General features: G+C 37.7%; 1 protein-coding gene and 1 non-coding gene across 2 annotated transcripts in view; one reads left to right on the top strand and one right to left on the bottom strand.

Annotated features, from left to right (window-relative positions):
- CNTNAP4 (contactin associated protein family member 4) overlaps window positions 1-23,729 on the bottom strand; it is a 222,398-nt gene that overhangs the window by 85,369 nt on the left and 113,300 nt on the right. The window contains exons 4-7 of the mRNA XM_010967398.3: window positions 18,809-18,956; window positions 4,114-4,317; window positions 3,375-3,559; window positions 2,456-2,599 (exon numbers count right to left, since the gene is read on the bottom strand). Coding sequence (XP_010965700.2) covers window positions 2,456-2,599; window positions 3,375-3,559; window positions 4,114-4,317; window positions 18,809-18,956 — 681 coding nt within the window. The remainder of the gene's footprint in view (window positions 1-2,455; window positions 2,600-3,374; window positions 3,560-4,113; window positions 4,318-18,808; window positions 18,957-23,729) is intronic.
- LOC123612690 (U6 spliceosomal RNA) lies at window positions 14,071-14,177 on the top strand. The gene has a single exon (XR_006719978.1). It is a non-coding gene; the product is annotated as a U6 spliceosomal RNA (small nuclear RNA).

A 23,729-nucleotide genomic window follows, 5' to 3' on the forward strand; every position in this document is an offset into this window, starting at 1 on the left:
TGGCATTCTGTTTTTGAAGATTTTTATCTTTTTCTTATCATTATGCCCTTGTCATCAGATTTACATGTATTACTTCTCATCTAATGGTTTTAAAATAGATCTTCAAGATACACTAGAATTGTGTGAATTTTCATTAAAATATTGTGCATGAAAAATCATTTTACTATTAGGGTTAAATATATATTTATGGATTAAAAAATGTTAAGGTATGAACTATTTAGAAATAATTAGCATGTTCCTTAGCAGGCTTCAGAAATAAAGATAAATATTTTCATTTTTCCTGAAAATAATCTTTAACAAATTTTCTAAGCATAGATTTGAAAAGTCAATGAAATGACTTTATTTAAGAGAATACACACTGGAATTAAACCACAGGTCTTGGTTAAACGAAAACATTTAGTTATATTGTGATACTGCTAAAAGTGAATTAGCTTTCACTGCAGACAAATATCCTGTCCCAATAAATGAAATAACGAAAGCTGAGGAGTGAACTACACTGACCCGTAATGTAAAGGCAATTATAAGACTAACAAACCTGGTAAAAATGGAAACATTTACCAGCTGCATTTGGACAGCTGTCTACTACCCTGCAAGCAGCAAATCCTCTTGGCAATGAAGAGTGAGTGTTAGCTGCGTGAGCAGTTTCTGGAAACTCATTTTGCAATGAAACACTCACATCTATTTCTTTGTAATATTTTTCTTTTCTTTTTAAATTCTTTTCCCTTTTATTAAAAAAACCATCTAAAAATCTTGCTGGATGGTGTACTCATATAAATGCTATCAATTCACACAGATAATTAGGAATAAAATCTTTTGTAAACAGTAAACATTCCCACGTTGTGTGCTAGGTTTTGCTGACACAACATGAGCTAAAATTAACATATTTTGAATTTTGAACAATTACAGAAATGTATTCAAATGATAGTTATGTCTGCTTTTCTATCATCAAGCTCGTTAAGCTGGAAACCACATTTTCCCAGAATCACCTTTCTTGTCTGGTTCTGATTAAAAGTTAGCCAAAAAGGGGGCCGGTATGACATTTGAGTCAGGAGTGAAAGGTCGGCCATTTCACTCCGAAGTTTTTCTGTGTGATAAAGCACAGTGAAGGATGATCATGTAATGGAGCAGGACCCCATGGGGCCTTCCGGGGACAGGCCCCTCCCCCAAATCTCTGCTTGTAGCTCCTCTCTGAAGTACCCAGATAACAGTAACCAAAGATGGCTTTCCTCATGCTGAAGCACATTCTAGCCTGACTCTGAACGGCACATGCTTCTCTCTTCCTTAGAGCATTCATCTTCCCTCTTAAGCAACCTTTGTTCCAGGCACAGAAATGTCCAGGGATATGACTTGTTAACTCCTGGTGCAGAAGACAAACACCAGACTAAGGCCCACTGGAGGAGGAGAACATGGTCTGATAACCAAAGAAACAGGAGGCCCCATCATTAGGTTTTCTTGACGCCAAAGCAGCCATGTCAGGGAGGAAAGAATGCAGCCCCTACACGTTCACAGGTGTTTATCAGAAGCTTTGTTCCTTGGACTCTCACTATAAAGGTCCTTGCTACTCCTCCCCAAATCGGGCTCGCGGTCTTAAGGCATTAGCCTGCTGTGACCCCCTTTGCCTGGCAAAGAAATAAAGCTGTTCTTTTCTGCTTCACCCAAAACTCTGTCTCCAGATCTCAGTTCAGTGTCGGGGCACAGAGGCCGGGATTCGGCAACAGTCACAGAGGGGCTGGTTTGTTCCAGCTTGTGATGGTTCTCTTTCACTCTGCTCCATCTCTTCTTCCAGACATCTGGCCTCCATTTTTCCCCGAGCCTGTGACAACTCTTAAGATCCAAGTCCTAAAAAATAGATTCCTTGTTCTAAACTCACACTGGTGCTGCTTCCCTGACTGGACCCTGACCAACACTGTTGTATTTAAATTTGGCCGCACTTCCATATAATTAGAATACAATGCAGCCTGATCAGCATTGCTCTTGGGACAGATCGGCAGATGCAATATTGTAAGAGCCCGTTACTTTCTTTTATCAGTTATGATTGACCATGGCAAAATACAAGTTTTTCAAATGCTTTTCTAATATACATGGATGTTATGATTCCAGGAACTTGGTATGCTTCTTTAGAGAGTGTGTCAGTGAATATCTTATCAAGAAAATTACAAAGCAAAAGAAATTAGTCTCCTAGGACTAATAATATCACAACAAAATACATTAACAGCTGTACCAAAAAAAAATCTGCTTTACTTTATATAGAAATAAAATAATCATACCCTGTGAATTTTAAATTTTTTACATAGAATTAATTCCTTACATGCATGTTGCCAAGCAGAGAAATCTTTTTAAAGAAAAAGAGTAAATTTTAAAATATCGTATCAAGTGGAAATCCAGAAAGAAGCAAAATGTTTTGTGTGAAAAAGCCACATAGTTTTCCTCGTTCATTCACTGAAGACTTTCTTACCGTGACGATGATCTGTGGGTTTTGCTGCTTGGCCAAATCAATGATATCCACTCCATTGAAATAGAGATTTTCTAAACAGCCATGAAAATTTTTATGGGGGAATGACACAGATTTTCCAGGTGCTGGAATCCCTCCAAAGCTGATCTTAGAAAGAAAAATGGCATCAATAATATTGTTTAGTGATTTCCTGATAATTTGCTTAAATAATTATGATTAGCAATTATAGCTGTAATCATCACAGATAGATCAATTTTTCATTTTCCTACACTGCCGTATCATCAATTTCAAAAGGAGATTTTTAAAAAAATTAAGATGCAGATTTTTAAAAAAATTTATATACTTTCAGTTTTTATTTATATCAGAATTTGCTTATTCTTACAAGTTGCTAATCACACCTGATTTTGGTATTTATCAGTTGCTGAAGAAAAATACATCTTTATATCCATGGTAAACCTTGACTTCTTTAACAGTTGTAAATGATTATGATATTTTATTTTATATACACTTCTGGCATTGATACTTGTGCATTTGAATTGATTATTAATAAATTAATTAATCTATTTATTGCTACATTCTCTTCACAATAAATCTACACTGTGGTGCCCTGTATCCCCTCAGAATCATGGAACACACTCTACAGTTACTTGTGGTAATGAGATCTCTTCGTGGAGATTTCCCACATGTGGCCATTTGTGACTATACATTTCTCTATAATAGTAAATTAACATATTGGGAGAAAAATGACGTCTCAGTAGTGTATACCCAAAACCTGCTACTGTGAGTTAGGTCACCTAGAGGACCACTTCATCAGGACCTTGATTTACTCTGAAGGTGGGTTTTCTATACTGCATTTTCTTTCGTGTGGCTACACCACAGATACATCACAAAACCTGTATTAATCGAAAGGTAACCATCACACCTCATAATCAAGATGCAGGTAACTGAATTCTCCCTGGGCGTGGAAAAGATGCCTGTGCTCATCCACCGTAAAGTTGACTTGTTTGCCCAAGTGCTGGACAAGCACAGAATGCCAGTGCTGGTCGTCCAGCAGGCTGCCCAGGGTGAGGGTGATCGGGGTGTGTGTGGAGGGCAGCTTAGCTTCACCTTAGAAGAGAAAAAAATAAAGCACCATTATTCCCCATTTTAAAAAAAGGAAAAAAAAAGTTTCTTTTTTGTGGAGCAGAGTCTCTCATAATAACTGCAATCTCTTTCCAGGCACTCCTTCCAAAACACCAATCTGAATTTACCCGATGTTTGAATATAATATCCTCTCAACCTTGGTGTAATTTCTTCCACTGTTAATTCTTTTTATTAGTATTACCCATCATCACACACTCATTTACAATGTAAATTTTATCTTTGCTACAACCTCATTATTTTTACTACCTTCAGTATTTTTCAATGACCCATCCCCTTCATCATCATTTGAAAATAGCTGGGTAGTTCTATCAGCACTACATTAGAAACATCAAATGAGAGTCCTGTACAATTTTCAAATTAGGAACCATTTCTACCCAAAAGTGCAATAATGGCATTTACACATAAACTCTTGAATGTGGAAATAAGGCACCTTAATTGTTAAAAAGATAAGCTATAAAAGCATAAAGTTACTAAAGTGATATCTAAATGGCCAGATTTTTAAGACCAAATAGTTTTACCTGAATTAATAAGTAAAAAGAGTTTTCCTTTTCTTAATTCCAGTGTGATGTGATCTCCACTTTGCCCTTCCCGGTGGAGTAGAATCCCATCACTCTGCATGGTTTTAAATTTCAAAGAAATTATATCCTTTCTGGGGCTCAGGGATTTTTGATCAAATCTGTAGAGAAGGGAACTTTTTCCATCAAGATCAACCACCTCTGATCCTAGAGACAAAGAAATTAAAAAAGTTACTCTAAGGATAAATACGCTTTTCACTAAAGCATTTTAAATGTACATATATAAAGAGAGCATTATACATACACCCGTACATGTGGTTCAGCTCAAGGCAATCATAGTAATGGAAAATAAAACAGCCAAACGTCTTATTTCCTTCTTAATACCTGGGATTGATTCCATTCCAGTCTTTACACACCTATTTACAAAATGCATGATCCAGAAGTACATTGTGAAATGTATTCCTAATTCTCTTTTATATTATTAAAGACTGTTTCTCATTCCATAAGAAAAAAAATCAGGGAGAAGGTTATAATCAATATCCATAAAAGCACTTTGCATATTTCATGATCAACATTTTAATGATGTTCTTGAAATGTTGAAGTTAAATGGTTTTTGAGTTCCTAAAACACGGTTCTGAAATCTCACAATACTTTTCTATGTGCTATATATAAAAGAGATCCACATATAAATACATACACGTACCAGACTCATCAAATGCCTCTTCAAGTATATATTAAACTGCTCTTTGTGTTTTATTATTTGTATGGCTAACTAATGGTATTTAAGAGCAATGCTATCTTCTGTCTTCTCAAGGGCATTGTTGGAAAGATAGTCACTTAATGACATTATAAGGGCTGTTCTGCTGCATTTGTGTCACAACTGTGACACTGACAGGTTTTTCAGCTTTCTGACAGTGTCTTATCTACTCATTGTCAAGATCACTTTTATTCAGTTCATCTGAAAAAAAGATGTCATGTTATACTAGTAACATAACAGTACATCTGTCAAAATCAGTTGCACCCTGAGCAAGAGACACAAAAAAGAACCGATGATGCTCACAAAGCCTAGCAGTGTTTTCCACATTTCACAAGTCAAAGATTTTTTTAAAAGCAATTACCCTTGAGAGCGCATTTATGTAACAAATGAAGAGGTTAGGGAAACCCAATAAAATAGGAAGCTATTTTTCAACTGGTTAGGTGACTTCTCCCAGTCAACACAATGACATTACAGTTTACTCATCTTGTTTCATTCGACAAAATTATTACGTCTACTTGTGTGACCAAATATGCATTTCACTCAGATTATCATCATACCTAATGCAAACCATTTATATTTACCACCGCCCCCAATTTTTTTCAACTATTTTATGCAGCTATCTTTTGGAAATTCAGAGGTTTGATTTTTCCACATCTTGTTAATGTGCTTATAAAGAATTCATTCACCAAGTGCACATGAATAAACATTGCATTCTGTAGAAAGAATAATGTTAACTGAACAATTATTCCTTGTTATATAGCTGAATGAATGTGCATGGCAAAAACATAACTCTGTGTCAAATACAAATAATGTGTTCTATGATTATTAGATTACAATAAATTAAGAAAATTCCAATAAGACAGACTTTAAATGCTGACACATTTGGAGCAATGCAGTTATCTCTGAGTTAATGCATCGCTTAAAGGCAACCATCATTATAATGATTTTATTTCCGATAAAGTCTATTTTTGGAATTAGCTAGAGTTTTTTTCCTAATGAAGGTCTAGCCTGTGTTACTTTAGCCTTCTATTTCTTTTTTTCTCTCTTCTTCACTATTATTACATTATAATGGTCATATTAGCCTTTCATGGCACCTAAAGCCTTTGTGCTGGGAACATTTCCATCAGCCACACGGGACAGTGAAAAACATATTAGAGCAGTGGCGCCTAAAGCAGCGGGATACTGTTTCTGTCTCGTGTCTTACACAGAAGGCACGTGCCATTTTCTCTCACTCTTACCTATCATCTTCTTACTTCACAGGCACCACACTAAGTAACTGGATGCTTTCACTCAAGAAACACTTACTCAGCGCATCCTGTCGGAGGCACTGTGACGGATGCTGAGATAAAAAGAGGGATCAATACCAACATGGTCCCTGCCCTCAGGGAACTTACGTTCAGTGAAAATGGACAAGTAGCCAGTGAACAAATATGTCCATAAATCATTACAGATTGTAACAGGCATTCTGATCAAGAATAAAAGCAGCCTGGGGTCTCTTTAGTTAAGGTAGTTGGGGAAACTCAGTTCTCGGGATTAGAAACCTGAGGCTTAAGCAGATAGTAATCAATAATCTTCTTACTCTTCTCAGTCTTCAAGTCCCATGCTTGTCCCCATAAACTAGAACTGCTCTTATTATGTTAATTTCAAGAGGCCTAGACATTCTCTCCTTCACTGTCATGAAAGGAAGCTGTGAGGACGCTGACACACTCCAGTGGCAGTCAGAAACTCAGCTCCCAGAGGGAGGAGGGAGGAGTAAGGGGGCTGCCCTTGAAGAAGGGGGCCTGAAAGCAAGAAAGGAGCACAGGATAGGATTCCACAAACTCACCACAATCACATCACAGATTTCACAAGCATGTGGAAAATAATACTCTCTGGGGGGAGAGGCTAGATACAATTCAGAATGTGAATACAATGTCAGTACAGGAGAACTGCAAGTTACATGAGTGCAACACATGCACACGGATTCTTACAAAACAGCCAAATTCAGGATGGCTTCTGACAGCAATACTTTAGGTAGAAAACTCACTCATAACAGGTCTGATATAAGTCATTGTTATAAAAAGCTATTTACAAACTTATCTGATATATAAAAAGCATACAATTTTGAGCAATAATCACAAAACACTATGCTATGATACATAGTTAGTGATATAAAAATCTGGAACTATCTGAGAAAAACAATCTTTTGAGAGAGACACAGAGGGGGGAGTGGGAGAGAAAGAATGTGAATTTAACATCAGCACCTAGTTCTCCAAGGATGCCAGTGGGAGAGAGAGGTATGTAGCCGCTCTTGAAAGTCATCTTACCACTGTTAGGAAAAATTGGAAAAACTGGAAATACATCAAAGGAATAACTTCATATCCTTTCAGTGTCATACTGGAGCTTTTTAAAAGAGGCCTGTCTAAAGATTATTTAATACTTGGTGAATTCACAAATGTCTGATTTTATTCTTTATTACTGATTAGGGCCAGACTCTAGGTTTTTACACGTTAATTTACAGAATTTTTTCCCCCAGTACAGATGTAAATAACTTTCATCTGGTAGAAAATATATTCCCAAAAGTTATGATTTTATTGCCCTGTTGAATATTAACCATTTGTGTACTTAACCTAGTAATAGTAATCCAACTTTCTTTCTTGGATTCCTATATCTACTCAGTCTCTTGAATTTTCTTTGAACTAGCTTTCATTCTTCAGATTCCTTCTTTAATAAATCAAATGCATCTTTAATATGTATTTATTCTATATTTGAATGAGAGCCATGCTTTCACATTTTTGAAGATTTTGCTTTTAAACTCACTACTAATTTAAAAGTGCAAATGGGCTTCACATAATTGACTGGGGAAAGCAACATTTCAAGTCTGAGCCATCACTGATAATGTTTAGGGTGAATTTGTTTTCACTATTTCACAAAGATTTTCAGATTTTCTAACTCTTGAAAGAGTACTGCCAAGCAAACACACGTTCACAAAAGAGTGAGTTCAGATGATTTGTAACAGTATTTCTTCATGTTGAAACTAACCTATAAAAGATCTAATATGAATATACACTATTAATAAAATTAATCCAACTCAATATTTATTTGTTTAGATAGGAACACTAAATTAAGCATCCAAAATAATATTAATATTTAAATTAACAGTCAATAACACATTTATTCCAATCTTCTGTCAAACACTTTTGGGAAAACAATCTTTTGTACACAGTCCAATTGTATACATAGGAAAAGTTGAAAAATACCCCATTATTAGAAAATGGACTATGGGAAAACCTGAAAATTAGAAGTTAACAAGATCTGTAACAGTGAAAGGTCTACAGTCCAAAGACACAGGAGGAGACATGTTACTTGATTGTAAGGGAGATTTATTTTTCTAATTGTAAATTTGTTCAGTAGTGTGCTTATGTTAACTGAGGTTATTATTTTTAAGTGGGTATTTATTTCATTGCTTTATCGCACTGACTTTCAAGAGAGTACTGAATAGCAGTGATAACAGTAACCATTCTTGTCTCATTCCTGATCTCAGGGGAAAACTTTCAATAATTCACCATTAAGTAGGATGCTTGCTGTTAAGTTCTTTGTAGATAACTTTTATCAGATTGAAGTGGTTCCTTTTGTTTCCTATCTTGTAAAGAGTTCTCATCATGAATTAGGTATTGAATTTTATCAAATATTGATATAGAATAAATTCAGATGACCATATTTTTTATTTTTTACTCTGTTAACATGGTGAATTATATTACTTGATTACCAAAAATGCTAAATTTGTATTCCTGGACGCAAATGTGCATGTTATGTTATCCTTATGCATCACTGTATTTGACTTGCTAATATTTTGTCTAAATTCTTTTACTTCTTTTTGCAAAAGAGATTGGCATATAATTGGGGTTATATTTTTAATGACTGGATTATCATCACTATGAATAATGTGGCCACCATGGGGAGGCCATGAATTCTAATTTTCTAGTAACAAGTTGCAAATTCTTTTGACACGTTCACCTCCTCTTACTCTAGTCCTCTTTTCAGCCATTTTTCATAATAAATTATAGTTTAGCCTAGTAATTAAGGCAACTAATCAGTGTGGATTTGACTATTCATTCTATCTTGGGCAAGGGTATGAGTTTTCTACTGTTGCTGTAACAAATGACCATGCCCTTGGTTCCATAAAACAACACAAATTTCTTATCTAACAATTTTGGGATTCAGAAGTCCTAAAATCAGGGTGTTGGCAAGGACTCCACTCTTGCCACTTTCTGTTTTTAGAGACCACTTGCATTCCTTGGTTTATGGCCCCTTCCTTCATGTACAAGACCAGCATCACAGCATCTTCAAATTTCTCTCTCTCATTCTCTCTCGTTTCTGCATTCCTAGTCACAGCTTCTTCTCTGACCCTCTCATCTCTCCCTTATTAAGACCCCTGTGATTATACTGGGTCCAGTAGGGCAATCCAGGACAATCTCCCCAACCCAAGATCCTTAACTTACTCCAGCTACACTTTTTAAAAACCTGAACTTGATCAATGTTATGGTTTTAACTAAGTGCTTCTATATTAAAGATATTAAGCACCTGCCTATCACACACACAAAAAAAGATCCTTAACTTACTGACAACTGTGAAGTCTCTTTGTTGTGTAATGTGACATATTTATGGTCAAAGGGAGTTACTCTATCATAGCAAATTACTTACTCTCTTTGCCTCTTTGTCCCTGTTCCTGCATTTGTAACATGTGAATACTAATAGTATATTCTTGTTTTTATTGAAGTATGGTTGATTTTCAGTATTATGTTAATAACAGTATATTCTTCATAGGATTGTTGGATGAATGCATACCTACATAATTTTTGAAGTTGCTGGCACATAATTAGAATTCAATAAATGTTAACTACTAGTAATGCTAATGTTGTTATTTATTATTAGAATGTTGGGCAGGGAAAAGGGTATAGCAAAAGTAGTTTAATAAATACACTTGGTGTGTTTGTTTTTTTAAAGTGGACTCTTTAAAAAATAATGAATTTCTGAAGTGCACAAGAAATGCTCAATTACCAATGTCATTGCCAGGTTATGCAGCAAGAATGATTTTGAGCCATCTGCGGGTTCTGTGGCTTTTTCTGTCTGTCAGCAAATGCCTGCGCTGACTCACCACGGCAATTGTCAGTGACCTGAATCCCCCTCGGTGAATACCTCCACCTCAGATCTTCTCATTTACAGCAGGAATCAGGGAAAGAAGAGGCCCACAAAGACTGCAGGCCTACTCCTGTATCAGTGCTCCCTGTGACTCCATAAATCAGCTAAAGAAAGCCTGCTTGATTCACATGATTCAGAAATACAATCTCCTATAGAATGAAGTCTTCTGATAGAAAATATTCAGATTTCTTTCAGGGAGCTATGTCAGAAGTGGACTGCTGAAACACATACTCTGTGCTCCTTCCTGCCACACATATTTATGGAGACCTTTCTGCGAACACAGTGGAAGACACAGCAATGCATAAAACCAAGTGCATTTTTTTTCAGGAGCTTATAGTCTAGCGGGGGTGTGGGGGGACACATGTCCCTGAGTTGTGATTATTCATGCCGGTGCTCAGAGCTTCGCTTCTGTATCAGGGCTGGGTCCCGAATGACTTCTAACATGTGTAGCGGGAGCTGAACCTCTCAGCCTCAGAGAAGGATGTTAACTAAATTGCAGAGATGCTTCACCTCTGTGAGCAGCAAACTGTTTTTCTACCGCTGCATATTTCACGTGCAAACACACTCATCATTGTAATGTCTTCCACTTAACCCAGCATTCCTCCCTCCCCCCGCTTCCTACTCCACTCCAGAAGTTTGAGGCTTCTTCAGTTGTGAGAGGTTGCCATTTGAAAAAGCAATGTCTTCCCCACCCTACAAGTGAGTTACTAGGAAAAACATATCCAGGAGCATGGTTTCTCAAATTGTGCTCCATGGTCCTACCATGTTACAAGCAGCTAAGCAGAGTCTCCTGTGGTTTCCATAAACATTCAACATCCTGGGCTCTGCCTGATGTCCACTAATTTAGAATCTCTGCGAGCTGTCTCAGGAATACAGGATCCTGAGTGATTCTGAGGCAGACGACAGCATGAGGGTTATTCGACAAGAACGAGTACCTTACAGAAAACTGTTCTCTGAAAATGAACAACCTCATTGCATATTGAATTGTACTATGGAAAACAAAATTGTTTTATTTATTTCTATCTTAGGTGGTACTTGCAGAAAATCATGGAGGTGGTAGCGACTTGTCTCAGAAAGATGTTTCAGGGAGAAATGGATTCTGTGAGTTAAACCATGAATCATCACCCTATTGATGAGGTTGGTTAACTAAGAAACTTAAAAAGAGAAAAACTGGAATAGAAAATGCATGAACTGAAGAACAAATCATTAAAAAACAGAACGTTGACTTCACTGAAGGTCATGAAAGAGTTCTTGAAAAAGACACAAGAGTCTTCTAATAATTCTTTGGGAATCACCCTAGAAACATAAACAAAAAAAGAGTGCTACCACTGGAGAGAAGAGCTATGGGCCAAACTCTTCTTGTCTAAATTGAATTCAGTCTTAAACACCGATCATACTGCCTCTTTATTGGAAAATTACTACCTATGAATCACCAAACAAAGTGAGGTCCAATTTTGACTTCTAAGAAACATTAATCAGACTGAGTCACCGTTAAACTATTATATAGTGAAATATGAAAGCTACAGCATGATGTATAGGCACTTGAGATCTGCATTACAGAACTGGGTTTTAAAGAGATGGAGAGGACAGACCATGCACTCGAGAAATCAACAGGAAATAGGTTGTTCTATTTTTGCACAGTAGCATAAGAGAACACAGGATGATTTAAGGGACTCAACTTTAAAACAACTAAAATTAATACAATAAAAAGGAAGAAGGCACAGGATCAAGTGCTGTATATAACCACAGGGAAAAGGTGACTTTACCATCATGGTTTTAAATAGACTGAGTTAAGGTCAGTGTCAACACTCCAGGAGGTTATGGGAGCAAACATGATCAGGCACTAACGTATCAATCTAAATTAACCTTTTAAATCGATTTGAAATAGGTAACATTTACAACATCAAGGACACTTGAGTGTGTTGCTGGACTATGTTAAGTTGGGTTTCTTAACATTAGTAACTTTCATAATGTCACAGAAATCAATTAAATGCTGATTCTCAATTTCCTTATTTGGAATATGTGGAGAATAATTCCAACCTTTCATGCTACACAAAAAAGCTGTTGGTATCCAATGGAAATATCAAAATGCTCTGACATTTATTATTTAGTATATTATTATCATTTTAATAGTAACAGCTTTGAAAATCTCGTATGTTCATTTCAGAGATATCTCTCCTTTTGTCAATTGCTACTGCTTGAGTATAATAAGTTTGGATGTTTACATATTTATTCATTTTTTTGGTTTATATCATGTCTAATCAGATATTTTTCTGAATTCATCCATTTAACAAATAGTTACTGAACGTTTTCTGTGCAAGTCCTACAGGAGGAGCTGGTGGTACAGTAAACACACTCTGTCCTCTTGGATCCTCTAGTTGTAAGGAAAAGAACGACACTGGGCAACTCACCCCATGTGAACAGATGTTTTCACAAATTGTAAGTGGAGCTTAAAGGAAGAGCACAGGGTTATATGAGAGCTCTGAGCAGAAAGATCTAAATTAGGTTGTTGATTAGGAATGACAGCTCTGAGGAAGTGATCTTTAAGCTGGCTAGATGACACCTATGAGAATGTCTAGGGTCAGGAGAGGAGGGGAAAGTGAGGTAACGAGGAAAGGGTGAGATGAACTAGGAGGGTGGGAGAGACTGCGGAGGGATAGATGGCATGGCAGGAACTCAGCAGAAGAGATCCACAGGGAAACGAACACTGGCAGATGACCTTGGCCCTGTGAAAGCTTGGCTCCAAGTTTTGCTGGGACAGGTCTATTTTGGTTTTGTCCTTAGTCCTAAGACATAACAATTGGTCCGCAGTTATGGTCTTTATTCCTAAGGCAGTACACTTTTGGCTTTTCAGTTAAAAGCCCAAAGTGTTTGTAACAAGTTTGTCTAAATTGGCAAGACTTGAACTCCAAAGGTGTCCTTCCCAGAACTAGGCAAATGCTGAATGAAGTCTTTAGGACTTTAATCTCCTGATGCATCGTGGGCATGCGCAGGTCAGGAATCAGGCAAGAATTTAAGAGGGATGTTTATGAAGGAGTCGGGGCTCTCCCTCTCTGACTCCATTCTTTTCAGTATTCCACCTAAATGTCAAGCCTCTTTGACAACCTTGAACTGTGACCTCTGTCTCCTCAGCCTAGTAAAATCTGGCTACTCTCTGCTCAAGCGTTATGATGTCATAAGGAGAAAGTCAGTTAAACGTGGACCTCTGGGAGTTTGCTTTCCATCTTTCAGGCATCTAGTCTTCTCAAGTTTTTGCCTGGTTTGAGTTGAACTTCAAAACCCTGGACCAATTTTTAAAATATTTTTTTTATTCAGCAGTTATCATTGCTGTGGGCAGCAAGACAGTCCACTAAAAGCTACTCTGCTGTGACGGATACCTAAAAGCAAATAGTCTCTCTTCTTGTGAAGTTTTATAATTACTGACTTGGTCTATTAATTTATTTAGGATTGCAAAATGGGCATTTGCTAAGTCTGCTATTCCTTCTGTATTTCTCACCTGGAAGAGAACTTTAAAGAGAAATCCCCTCTTGTCTTCTATTTGGGCTTCTACCTGATTACCCTGAGGTAGAGATTACATAGGAAAAGTAGGATAAATGCTTCATGCTCTTCCTTCACTTAATAGTTTTCAAAATAATGAGTTGATCCCTTAATATCTCTCAGAGGTGACCAATGAGTTTTTTTTTTTTTTTAGTAAAGCATGAACCTGTTCATTTAAGTATATTTAACACATTTTATGTAGTTACTATCTTTATTGATGCTAAAACATTTCCATCTTGGGTCAGTGAGAGCCTCCTCAGTTGGCTCTGAGTTCTTTTGACATAATCCTGGTAGATTTTCATAGTTCCCTTATCTTCTGGTATTATAATATCTAACCTTATTTTAAGTTTAACATAAACTCACTTAGGATCAAGTTAAAATATTAAGACTATAAACTTGCAAAGAATTAGAATTTATCCTCTTTGATTTAAGATGGACCAGAATCTACCTTCTTTTTAAACTCTGACATAAAACGGGAATCCTCAGTGCTCGCTTTGGCAGCACATATACTAAAATTGGAATGATACAGAGAAGATTAACATGGCCCCTGCGCAAGGATGACACGCAAATTCGTGAAGCGTTCCATATCTTTTGACAATGTATATATATATATATATATGTTCATGTATAACTGAAAAATTGTGCTCTACACTGGAATTTGATACAACATTGTAAAATGATTATAAATCAATAAAAAATGTTAAAAAAAAAAACAAAACGGGATTCCTCAGGTATAGTATTAGCTGATAAACAATCTGAGAACAGGGTTGTATTTAAAGCACCTTGTCAGGATTTGAGCATTTAGCATATTGGAGTTGCTCAGTAAGTAGGCACTGGATTCAGTCACAACTATTCTGGAGAGAACATCTAACAAACTCCCTGCTTTTCATCTTTCCCCTAAGCGGGCACGTGGTGTGAGAGCAGCATCCTGAGGAGACAGAAGACTGTTACTTAGTTTTCTCTCAGGGTTTTTTCACCCATGTGAATATTTGCAATTCTCATGCTCTTTTCTTACATTTCCTATTCAAATATTTTCTGTATGGAAATCTCCTGATGTAAGTGGTTTCAACTTCAAGATTTTTTACATTGTGAAATGCACATTCTTTACTTTTTAAACTACACACGAGTTCTGTAATTACTGACTTGTTTCCATTTATTAAACACAATCCATAATTTTCTCTTAAAACGGTCTGCATTTAAGCAAATAAACACAACAGCTTAACACTTCTGTACATTTCTTCTCTTCCAGTTTTCTCACTCAGTTCTTTGTGGGTTCGATGCCTGATCATTAACAGGCTGAATGTGCCGCTAGCATGATAGGAAAAGGCTTCCCCAGGTTCCTCAAACCTGCCTCCAGTCATCCATTTATCTATTCAGAAGACTAATGCCAAAAAAAAGGAACATCTGGTTACAACAGAGCCTAACGTGTGCATGATACGATCGGGAGCAGGACAGCTGTTCCAGGAGCCGGTGGAAACGTCCTCTGACCTAAGCAGGAGGTCCTTGAGAAGTTGTCAGAAACAGTGATTCCTATGCCAAGAAAAGACAATGAGTAAAAGAATTATCGAGGCAGAGGGATGAAGGCTGGGTGTGTGGCGATCGCCCTACGAACTGCACAAAGATCCTAAAACCAGAAAAATCCTGAAATCGAGGCATGTCAAAGAAACTGAAATTAGTTCATTGAGGCCAGGCAGTGGGATGTGCTTATTCTGCTGAGGATGAGGAAGGAGGGGTCACTGACTGCAAAATGAGAATGTTTATGCAAGAATGAGAGAAAAGAAATTTAGGATTTATACTCAGGGCAATCGCCTCAGCAGCTCATCCGCAATTAAACATTACCTCCTGCGGCTTAACTGCCACTTCCCAGGGACTTCTCACACACTCACGTCCATCGAGTTCTCTTCCCTTTTTGCTTTTGTTTACTATTGTTTATCCTTTGGGACACAGTAAGCGGAGTAATATTTCTTTAACATCAAACATGTCCTTGTCTTCTTCTTTCTTCCACAAGTTACTTTCTTACATGCACCTCCTGTCTAGATCTATAAACATGGTCACAGTTGTAATGGCCAAGACATCTGAAATTTATACTTTCCCTTTGAACCCATAAAATTTAGCTTCTGTTTCTCTCATTACTCAGGAAAACAACTTCAGGTTTACCGACATAAAAGTAGAACATGCTCTTTGATATGGATTTTCCGTTCACCTGATGCTCCTTTATAACAAGTTACTGCCCTAACTCATTGAGAGAGAGGGTAATAAAACTATGTGTGGTTCTCACAACAGCTTCTTTCCCAGCAATATTCGCAGAACCCGCCTGCACCTGTAACTTCAGCCAACACACACGTTAGGCACAGGGCGGGGAGGGTCCTGGCATAAAAAAGCACCCTACCTGAACCTGAAAGACACTATAAAGGGCCTGCTTTAGTTATGATAAAATGCATTTCTGTTTTTCAAAGACATGAGTAGTTGTTCAAACACAGCACTTTAAACTTTTACTATCAACAGTAAGTGGAAATGTGATTTAATAACAATAATGATATTTTATAGGTTTCAATTCTATATCTTCAACCCAGAGGGTGTAGTGTTCCAATCTTCCATATTTCACAGGCACTTGAACTCAACGAGTCAACAATGGAATTAATTCTCTCTCTGGCTCCCTTCCAGAGCTTACTTATTTTCCAGTGCCCCCTCCCAATAGAGGACACCACCTTCCAGATAGCTGCTCAAATCTGATAACTCAGTGCTAAATATTAAAAGACTAATATTCTGCAAGGCTGATGCTATGAGTAGGTGGAAAATATGAGTGCTGACTATGGTGTAATTGAGGAGTTACAGTCAATTTGATCAAATACATTCCCACAGGCATTCACAACCAACCCAGTATGAGGTTATTTTAGGTCATCTATGAGAGTATTTTTCTATTAAGTGTATTAGTTTTCTCTTTTATCCATGATTATCCAACAGCCATTTTACACTGAATTCTGCTGTATCGTTCTACCACATGTGTTTATGTTTGAGTGCCAAATGTTGGCTCCCAGTATTGCTCCCTCAACCATGGGCCTGTGAAAGGAGGCTGACTAAACGCATGGACGATGTGCTTACTCCAAGAGACAGCAAGTGAAGTCACAGCAAGAAGCATGTGCCGCGGGGGCTGCAGACCAATGAAAGCGCGGGATGACAGGAATCCGGGCTGTCACCCAGCACATGGCAGCAGAGAGCTCAGCATCGGGAGCCTGAACCTCAGCAGTCACTTTCCCAGGGACGTTAGGACTGGTGCGTCAGTGTCGGCAAAACGGCGTCAATAGCCTGTGAGACTGATGCTGAATTTACATACTAGATGGAATGTGTACTAAGTGTGTGCTGCTGGGAAAACTGCTTGATATTTCTGTGACTCTACTAGATGGGTGATTTTTAGAATTAAATTAGAATGCCCATAAAAAACTGTTATCTCACACAGAATAAGTGCTCAAAACCGCTCGCTATTACTATACTGTGATAAATACATATTTTGCAAGGTGGATGCTCTCAATCAGTAGAAAATGTAACTATAAATACGAATCATCTTGGAGTTGGTTTTGCTGATTGTCCACTGCATGGCGTGGGCTTGCTAAAACTCTGTAATCCAAAGACAAATAAGGCTCACTGTCCAGATTCTGTGTTCCAGAACTGCAATTCTGGTGGGATCTTTTTTTCTTAAGGATGATTTTATTCAAGTGGGATCCTTGTAAAAAGAGGAGATAACACATACCAGGAGCAGCTAAGCTGAATTGCGGAAGCCAAGGAAGCAGGAAGTTAGGCAGATGGTGAGAAGCCAGCGGCCCGTGGCTCATCACTGACTCAGCCGCTGGAGGAGGCATGAGCCGGAGATGGGCCTCTGGAGTCTGGCAGACTCGGCTGCAAACCCAGCCCTGTTGATTCCTATCTGGGCGGCTGGAGCAAGTCATACAGCCTCAAAGTCGACTCTCTAAGCTGTAGCTTCCTCGTTTGCAAAGTAGGGGAATGGAATAGTTAGTTCTCTTACAATATTTACCCGGGCTTTGCATGGAATTATAAACCAACTGTTTAATATGGGTGTCAGGCATATAAAAAGCACTCAAGAAAGATTACTTACGTCTAGAATTATAAAAATTCACCCTATCAACATCAGTGCTATTGCTATTATTATGATTACTATTGATATTACTACTGTTACTACATTCTGTCAACGTGGTTTCTCTGTCTGAGTGGAGACAACTACCACAAGCTGTCTGCCCTCCCTCTGACATGCCTTCCTTTAATGTAAATAAAGTGAACCTGAAAAAGTGATGAACTATGTGTGTGCAAAAAGCTTTAGTGGCTAAAAAAAAAAAAAAAAATAAAGGTTTACTAGCAGAATAAGGGTATAGTGGAATTGAACAGGTCTGGGTTCTTTTCCGGATTCTCCTCTGGACTAGTTATGAGACGCCAGGCAAATTACTGACTCTCTCCAAACCTCAGACTGCTCGTCTGATAACCGTAGATCATGTTAACTAACTCATTGTTCTATAATAAAAGAGCATCTGACAGGATGGTATGGCTTGAGGTGGGCTATCAATAACCGTTAAGTCCCTGTCCCACAAAAAGACATAATAAAATGCTTCATTAAGAGGAGACTAAGTGAAATCTGTGGTTTCTACCTTTTTTTCTGTGAAAGTGTTTCAAACACATTTTACATTTTGGCAGGGGTCTTTACCTTTTGTAGGAATCTATGCTCAGGGCATAGCATATTTATAAGTGCGTTACACAGCGTATTATTTTTAGTCTAGAGAGAAAAACATTCTTTGGTCTCATAACAGATGACCGGTTATACTTAATGGATCACTGTCTCTTTTATTAAATTTAGGGTGCTTTAATGAAACCTCATCAAATATAGTCCATGGGGGGAAAGTTCTGATATTTTAAAGCTAGTATCTAGTCAATAATATCAGATTTGGACACAGGGATTCACATATATAAACATATATCTATGTCTGTTTATCAACTTGTCTATCTATGAAATGCTTCCATTTCTGATATAAAATAGAGCAGCTAAAAACTTAAGTAAATATTGGCATGTCTGGGGCACAAATAAAAAAGCTTTCTGCAAAAATCACTCCTGTTTTTATGTCTCTTTGCATTGCTCTAAAGTCAATTTCAGTGTACAGTTGGCGTTTAAAACATCTCCTCTGATATCTATTTCACCGTGTTGGATAAACAAACACTTACTATATGCGCATCCAAACACCTCAATTCGCATTCCAATTCTGCCCTTGGGGTTCCACTCTAAAGGGATGAAGCGCAGAAATCTGGCTTTGATAGAAGGCTGGAGTCTGTAGTACACAACACTGTCTGCATTTGCATTTCCTGAAAATCCCTAGAAGAAAAGAGAAGAAAATCAGCGTATCTGGAGAATATTCGTCTCACTTTGTCCCCTGTAACACCAATAAGCAATGTTGGATTTGCTTTTTTGCTACAAAATGGCTACCTTCTTTAAGAAAATCACATTATTAACAGTTATGCCATGATGTGTTTCCATCCGCAGAAGTTACTATTGTCTAAACTTTCTATATCGAGTAATTTAAATTCCACCATCCTTGTTAAGGCATCTTTCAACTAAGATACCCTCAGTAAAGTGTGTTTCTATTAAGTGCAGATGAAACTTAAAAGTTATTAACATTAGGAACCATGCAAAATATTGAGAGAATCTTCTCCCAGTACTCAAAAACTAGGTCTGATTTAGCACAGAAGTTGCTCACATCGTCAATGAATGAGGAAGGTTAAGACATGTTTCTATAGTTTTACTTTCTCATCTTAATAACATAAAAGTATCACCTGACATTCAAATCAGAACTACATTCTGTTAACAGGTTGTTAAATTTCATTCACCACACAGTGAATAATTGATATTTAATTTTTATTTCTTCTTCCCCTCCTCCTCCTTTCTTTTTTGAACTGTAACCATCAGCATATGGCAGGACAAAATAAGGGATGATGCTACTGCCTATTTGCTTCGTGACAGGCCCCCTGACCATGACTGGATCAACAAAGAAGGTCACCCTTCTCATGTAGGTCACATGAGACAAAGCAAATATTTTAGGAATACCAATACCCAGGGAGTCTATTCATTTGCCTCTTTTACTTTCTACTTCACTTTAGTAGCATTTACCAAGATATTTCCTAATACAGTGAAAGAAAGGAGTTGGGTTTCTCATAGTCATACTAATTTGGTTTGTTTCCCTTTATCAGTCAACACTCTACCCACTGCCCCCAACCCGCCCCAGACCTCACACACCCTATCTTCAGGCTCACACACCACAGGCAGCTCTGGATTGGTGCCTTCAAATTATATCCCAAATCTGGGCATCTCGCTTTATCTCCGCTATGACCACCTAGTTCAACAGATTATCATCTCATCAGAACCACCTAGGCCTCTTATCTTTTCCATCCTCATCCAAATCCCTAATCTCTTCCCCTCTGAGCAGTCAGTAAGATTTTTATAGGTAAAGTAAACCGTTACCTCCATTGCTGCCTTTACCGCTTAAAACAAAACCCAGTCTCCTTACCAAACATACACAGTCTTCGGCAACATCCTCCATGATCCTTTAACTGTACAGGGCCTCCTTGTGGAAGCCAAGCTCAGCCCTGCTTTCAGAGGCCTTTGAAGCAGCTGTTAACTCAGCTCTGAAAGTCCTTCCCTCAAGCTCTTTGCGCAATCAGCTCCTCTGGCCACCTCAGGCCTCGGTGAAAACACTACTACGGAAAACAGGCCCCTCCCGATCACAGCTTCGGAAGCAGTGTGCCTGGCACCCCACGTCTTTTCTTCCTGTTTTATTCTCTTCATGTCACTCATTATTTGGGGGTCTTCTTCATTATTTGTGTATAGTCTCCCCCTAGAAGACAAGCTCTGTTATAGCAGGGACCAGGGACCTTTACTGCCTTCCTTCCTTCTGGTACCTAGAACATGGCTTGGCTTAAAGTGGTTCTCAACAAAATATCTGTTGGATGTGTATGTTTTGAAAAGACTGGGCTTAAAAACAAAAAATAACAAAGTTCAACAGGTTTCTTGATTACAGTCTGTCTCAGAACATGTCAGATGAGGATGTACAGATGAGCACAGCAGCTCCTGAGGGAGGAGTAGTTATCCAGCATGTTTCAAACATGCTAGGCCCACATTCCTGTTGATATCTCCCAGGACATAAGTCGGAGGACGTTATTTAATCTCACAGATGTTTAGACGCTGATAACCAGACCCTTCTAGAATGTTCCATTCTATTCCACCAAAATTTCACACAGAGGGTTTGACAGGAAAGGTTAACTGTATTCTGCACTGCACTGCCCAATCCCCATCCCCAGTCCACCTCTAGGGCACCATGGTCTCCATCTGATGCCCATTTCTACCACCTCTGTCCTTAGAATGGCTGATGTAGGGCAGTTCCCATTAGGACAGTGTTTCCCAAACTTGGACTATACATTATGGCTCCCAGTGCTCAGACCCTGGGCACTGCTGTATGTGTGTGTGTCCTTGCAGGCTCCCCAAATCAGGGTAATGTGCCTCCAGGGTGGAGGATCTGGTTTACAGACATTCATCCTAATCAGACCTTCTTCCACTTCTGATTCTATTTTCCTGGGTACCACTGGCAGACTAATACAATACCTAATTATGATTTTTGCAGTGAACAGCTGGATGATGAATTCGATAACCCTCCAAAAGAGATCACATTTTTTCAAAATTAATGTAAGTTCACAGACTGAGATAGATGGCACTACAACGACCTCAGCATTTCATGGCACTGCAAGAAAAGATGCACGTGACAGTGACAGCAGACAGGTAACTGGAAAGAGGAAGTCTGTAAAAGGAAGCCTGTCACAGTTTACCTAGTCGATTTATGAGTTATTTGAATTTTTAGAACATAAAGAAGAAATGTAAATTACTTTGTGCAAGTAATAAAAACATCTGGGCACATTCAAAATTTTAAGTGATTATTTCTCACAAGGGACAAAAGTAATTGCGAGATGGGGGATATGGGATTTTTACTTGGCACATTTTACCCATGTCTGGATTTTTTTAATGAGCATGTATTAAGTTTATAAGAATTAGTAAAATAAAGTAAGACATAAGCATGGAAGTGTGTACAGTGATAGAACAGGCAGAAATATCACTTAGTGACATTCTGGGCACCTTAAATCATATTTTAATATCAACGTCATTGGGAAAACATGCACCATTACTACTACTTAAATATATTTAACTGAACCACAGTATTGGTATTGTTTTGATCCACTTGACATTTTTAATACATAAGATTACAAAGATTCTTCTGTGAAATTCAATATCTAGTGGGGATTTTTTTAGAATGTCTGTGAATGTGATATGGAATTGATATGTTACTTTATAAATGAAAAGTCCAAAGCAAATTACTGTTTCTAATGTAATTCCTTTGCCTAGGGGACTTTTCTCAATTTACTATGAAGATCGTTTTCATACCATCACAATTCATAAAAGAATACATGAGTTTAAATGTCTCATTCTCTTTTTTTAAAAAATAATTTTAGTATAAGAATGTTTATGTCTTCCCTTATATAATAGATTCTAAATTTTAGTGCATGTCAGAATTACCTGAGATGCTGTTTAGAAACACAGATTTCTAGGTCCTGCATCTCATGCACCAAATCTGAGGGAAAGGCCTTGGAATCTGCATTTCAATGAGGCCAACCTGATTCATCCTTTTGGTCTTTGGCCTGTTCTTTAAACATTCTTCCACCTTGGGGGTAAATCATGCTCTTTTTTTCTCTCTCTGTTTTATCTCAAAAATTTTCGGAGCAGGACAAGATTCTAAGAGAGGAGTTCACTAGGGCTAACTTCCAAAGAAAGAAGTAAGTACCAAAATGTCTTCTGTGTCACCAATCTAAATGTTTTCACTGTAAAAGTGTGCGTCTCAGCATCAGACACAGCAGAAACACATATTATGTAGCTTTACTATCTGCTTCAGCTCTGTGAAGTAGCCATTTTTGTACCCACTGTAAAACTGAGACTAATGAAAATTATAGAGGTTATGTGCCTAAAACCACATAGCTAGAAAGTGACAGAGTAAGGATTTTAATTCCAGTCTTTTCTGAATCAAAAGACCATAATTTAGCTAAGCCATCAAAAGGCTTCACTGTAACAGAACATGAAAGCAAACAACTCACCCCAGAGGAAACTTGATATTTTATCTGAGGCTTTTTTTCCTTTCTTTCATAATTTATATTTAAAATCTTTGACACATTGGAAAGTAGTGCAACTTAGATTATTGCTGAACTGGGACACAGCTCTACCAGTGGACTTTTATAGACAGAAGGATTGTTCTATTAATTTTACATCTCAAAATTATTGCAGTTGAATAAAAATAAAAGACAAATATTCAATCATCAACAGGAATCTTGCATATAAATGGCAATCTCCTAATAGATGCAGAATGCAAAAGAATGTGCCGTTAGATCATCAAATATATGAAATATCTACAAGTAAAATTAAGCTGATGTGTCTTACGTGATAAAAATCAAAAAGCCTTAATTGTATTTTTCTTTTCTTTGAGACCCAATGATTTTCAAACTCAATGAGGTGTTCATAGATGGCTTAGAAATGTGTGCTAGCCAAGATAATTTATGGAGTTAATGAAGGAAAGTTTGTCACAGGATTTTAAGTATTTTCACAGCGATTCTAAAGTTTATGAAGAAGTGTAATAGCGTTCATTTCTTTTTCAAATATTAATTGAGCAACTCATCTATGAAAGCCAAGGTGCATGAAGGGAGATGGCCATATGGCAGTCCACGAGGGGCTCCAAAACCCTGCTGTAACAAATCAGAAACACGACCAGTTCCATGTGGTCATATAGCAGGTCTGTCATTACATAAAAATTCATCCAGCTCCCATCAAAATAAACAGCAACACTAGAAGAAATTCAACACAACACACAGGCAAACATTAACATCTTCTCAACTCTCTCATTCGTGTGACTTACATATGACCTCTTTCCAAGAACAGCTCATTCTGACACGGTCAGCTAATATGCAGACACTAAGTATATCATAGCAACATACTGTCTAATGGAAATCAGCTCTTTATTTTATGATGTTAGTCATAAATCTTTACTAAGTGTGTCTCCCA

Source organism: Camelus bactrianus, chromosome 9, assembly GCF_048773025.1.
Source record: "Camelus bactrianus isolate YW-2024 breed Bactrian camel chromosome 9, ASM4877302v1, whole genome shotgun sequence".
Classification (NCBI taxonomy): domain Eukaryota; kingdom Metazoa; phylum Chordata; class Mammalia; order Artiodactyla; family Camelidae; genus Camelus; species Camelus bactrianus.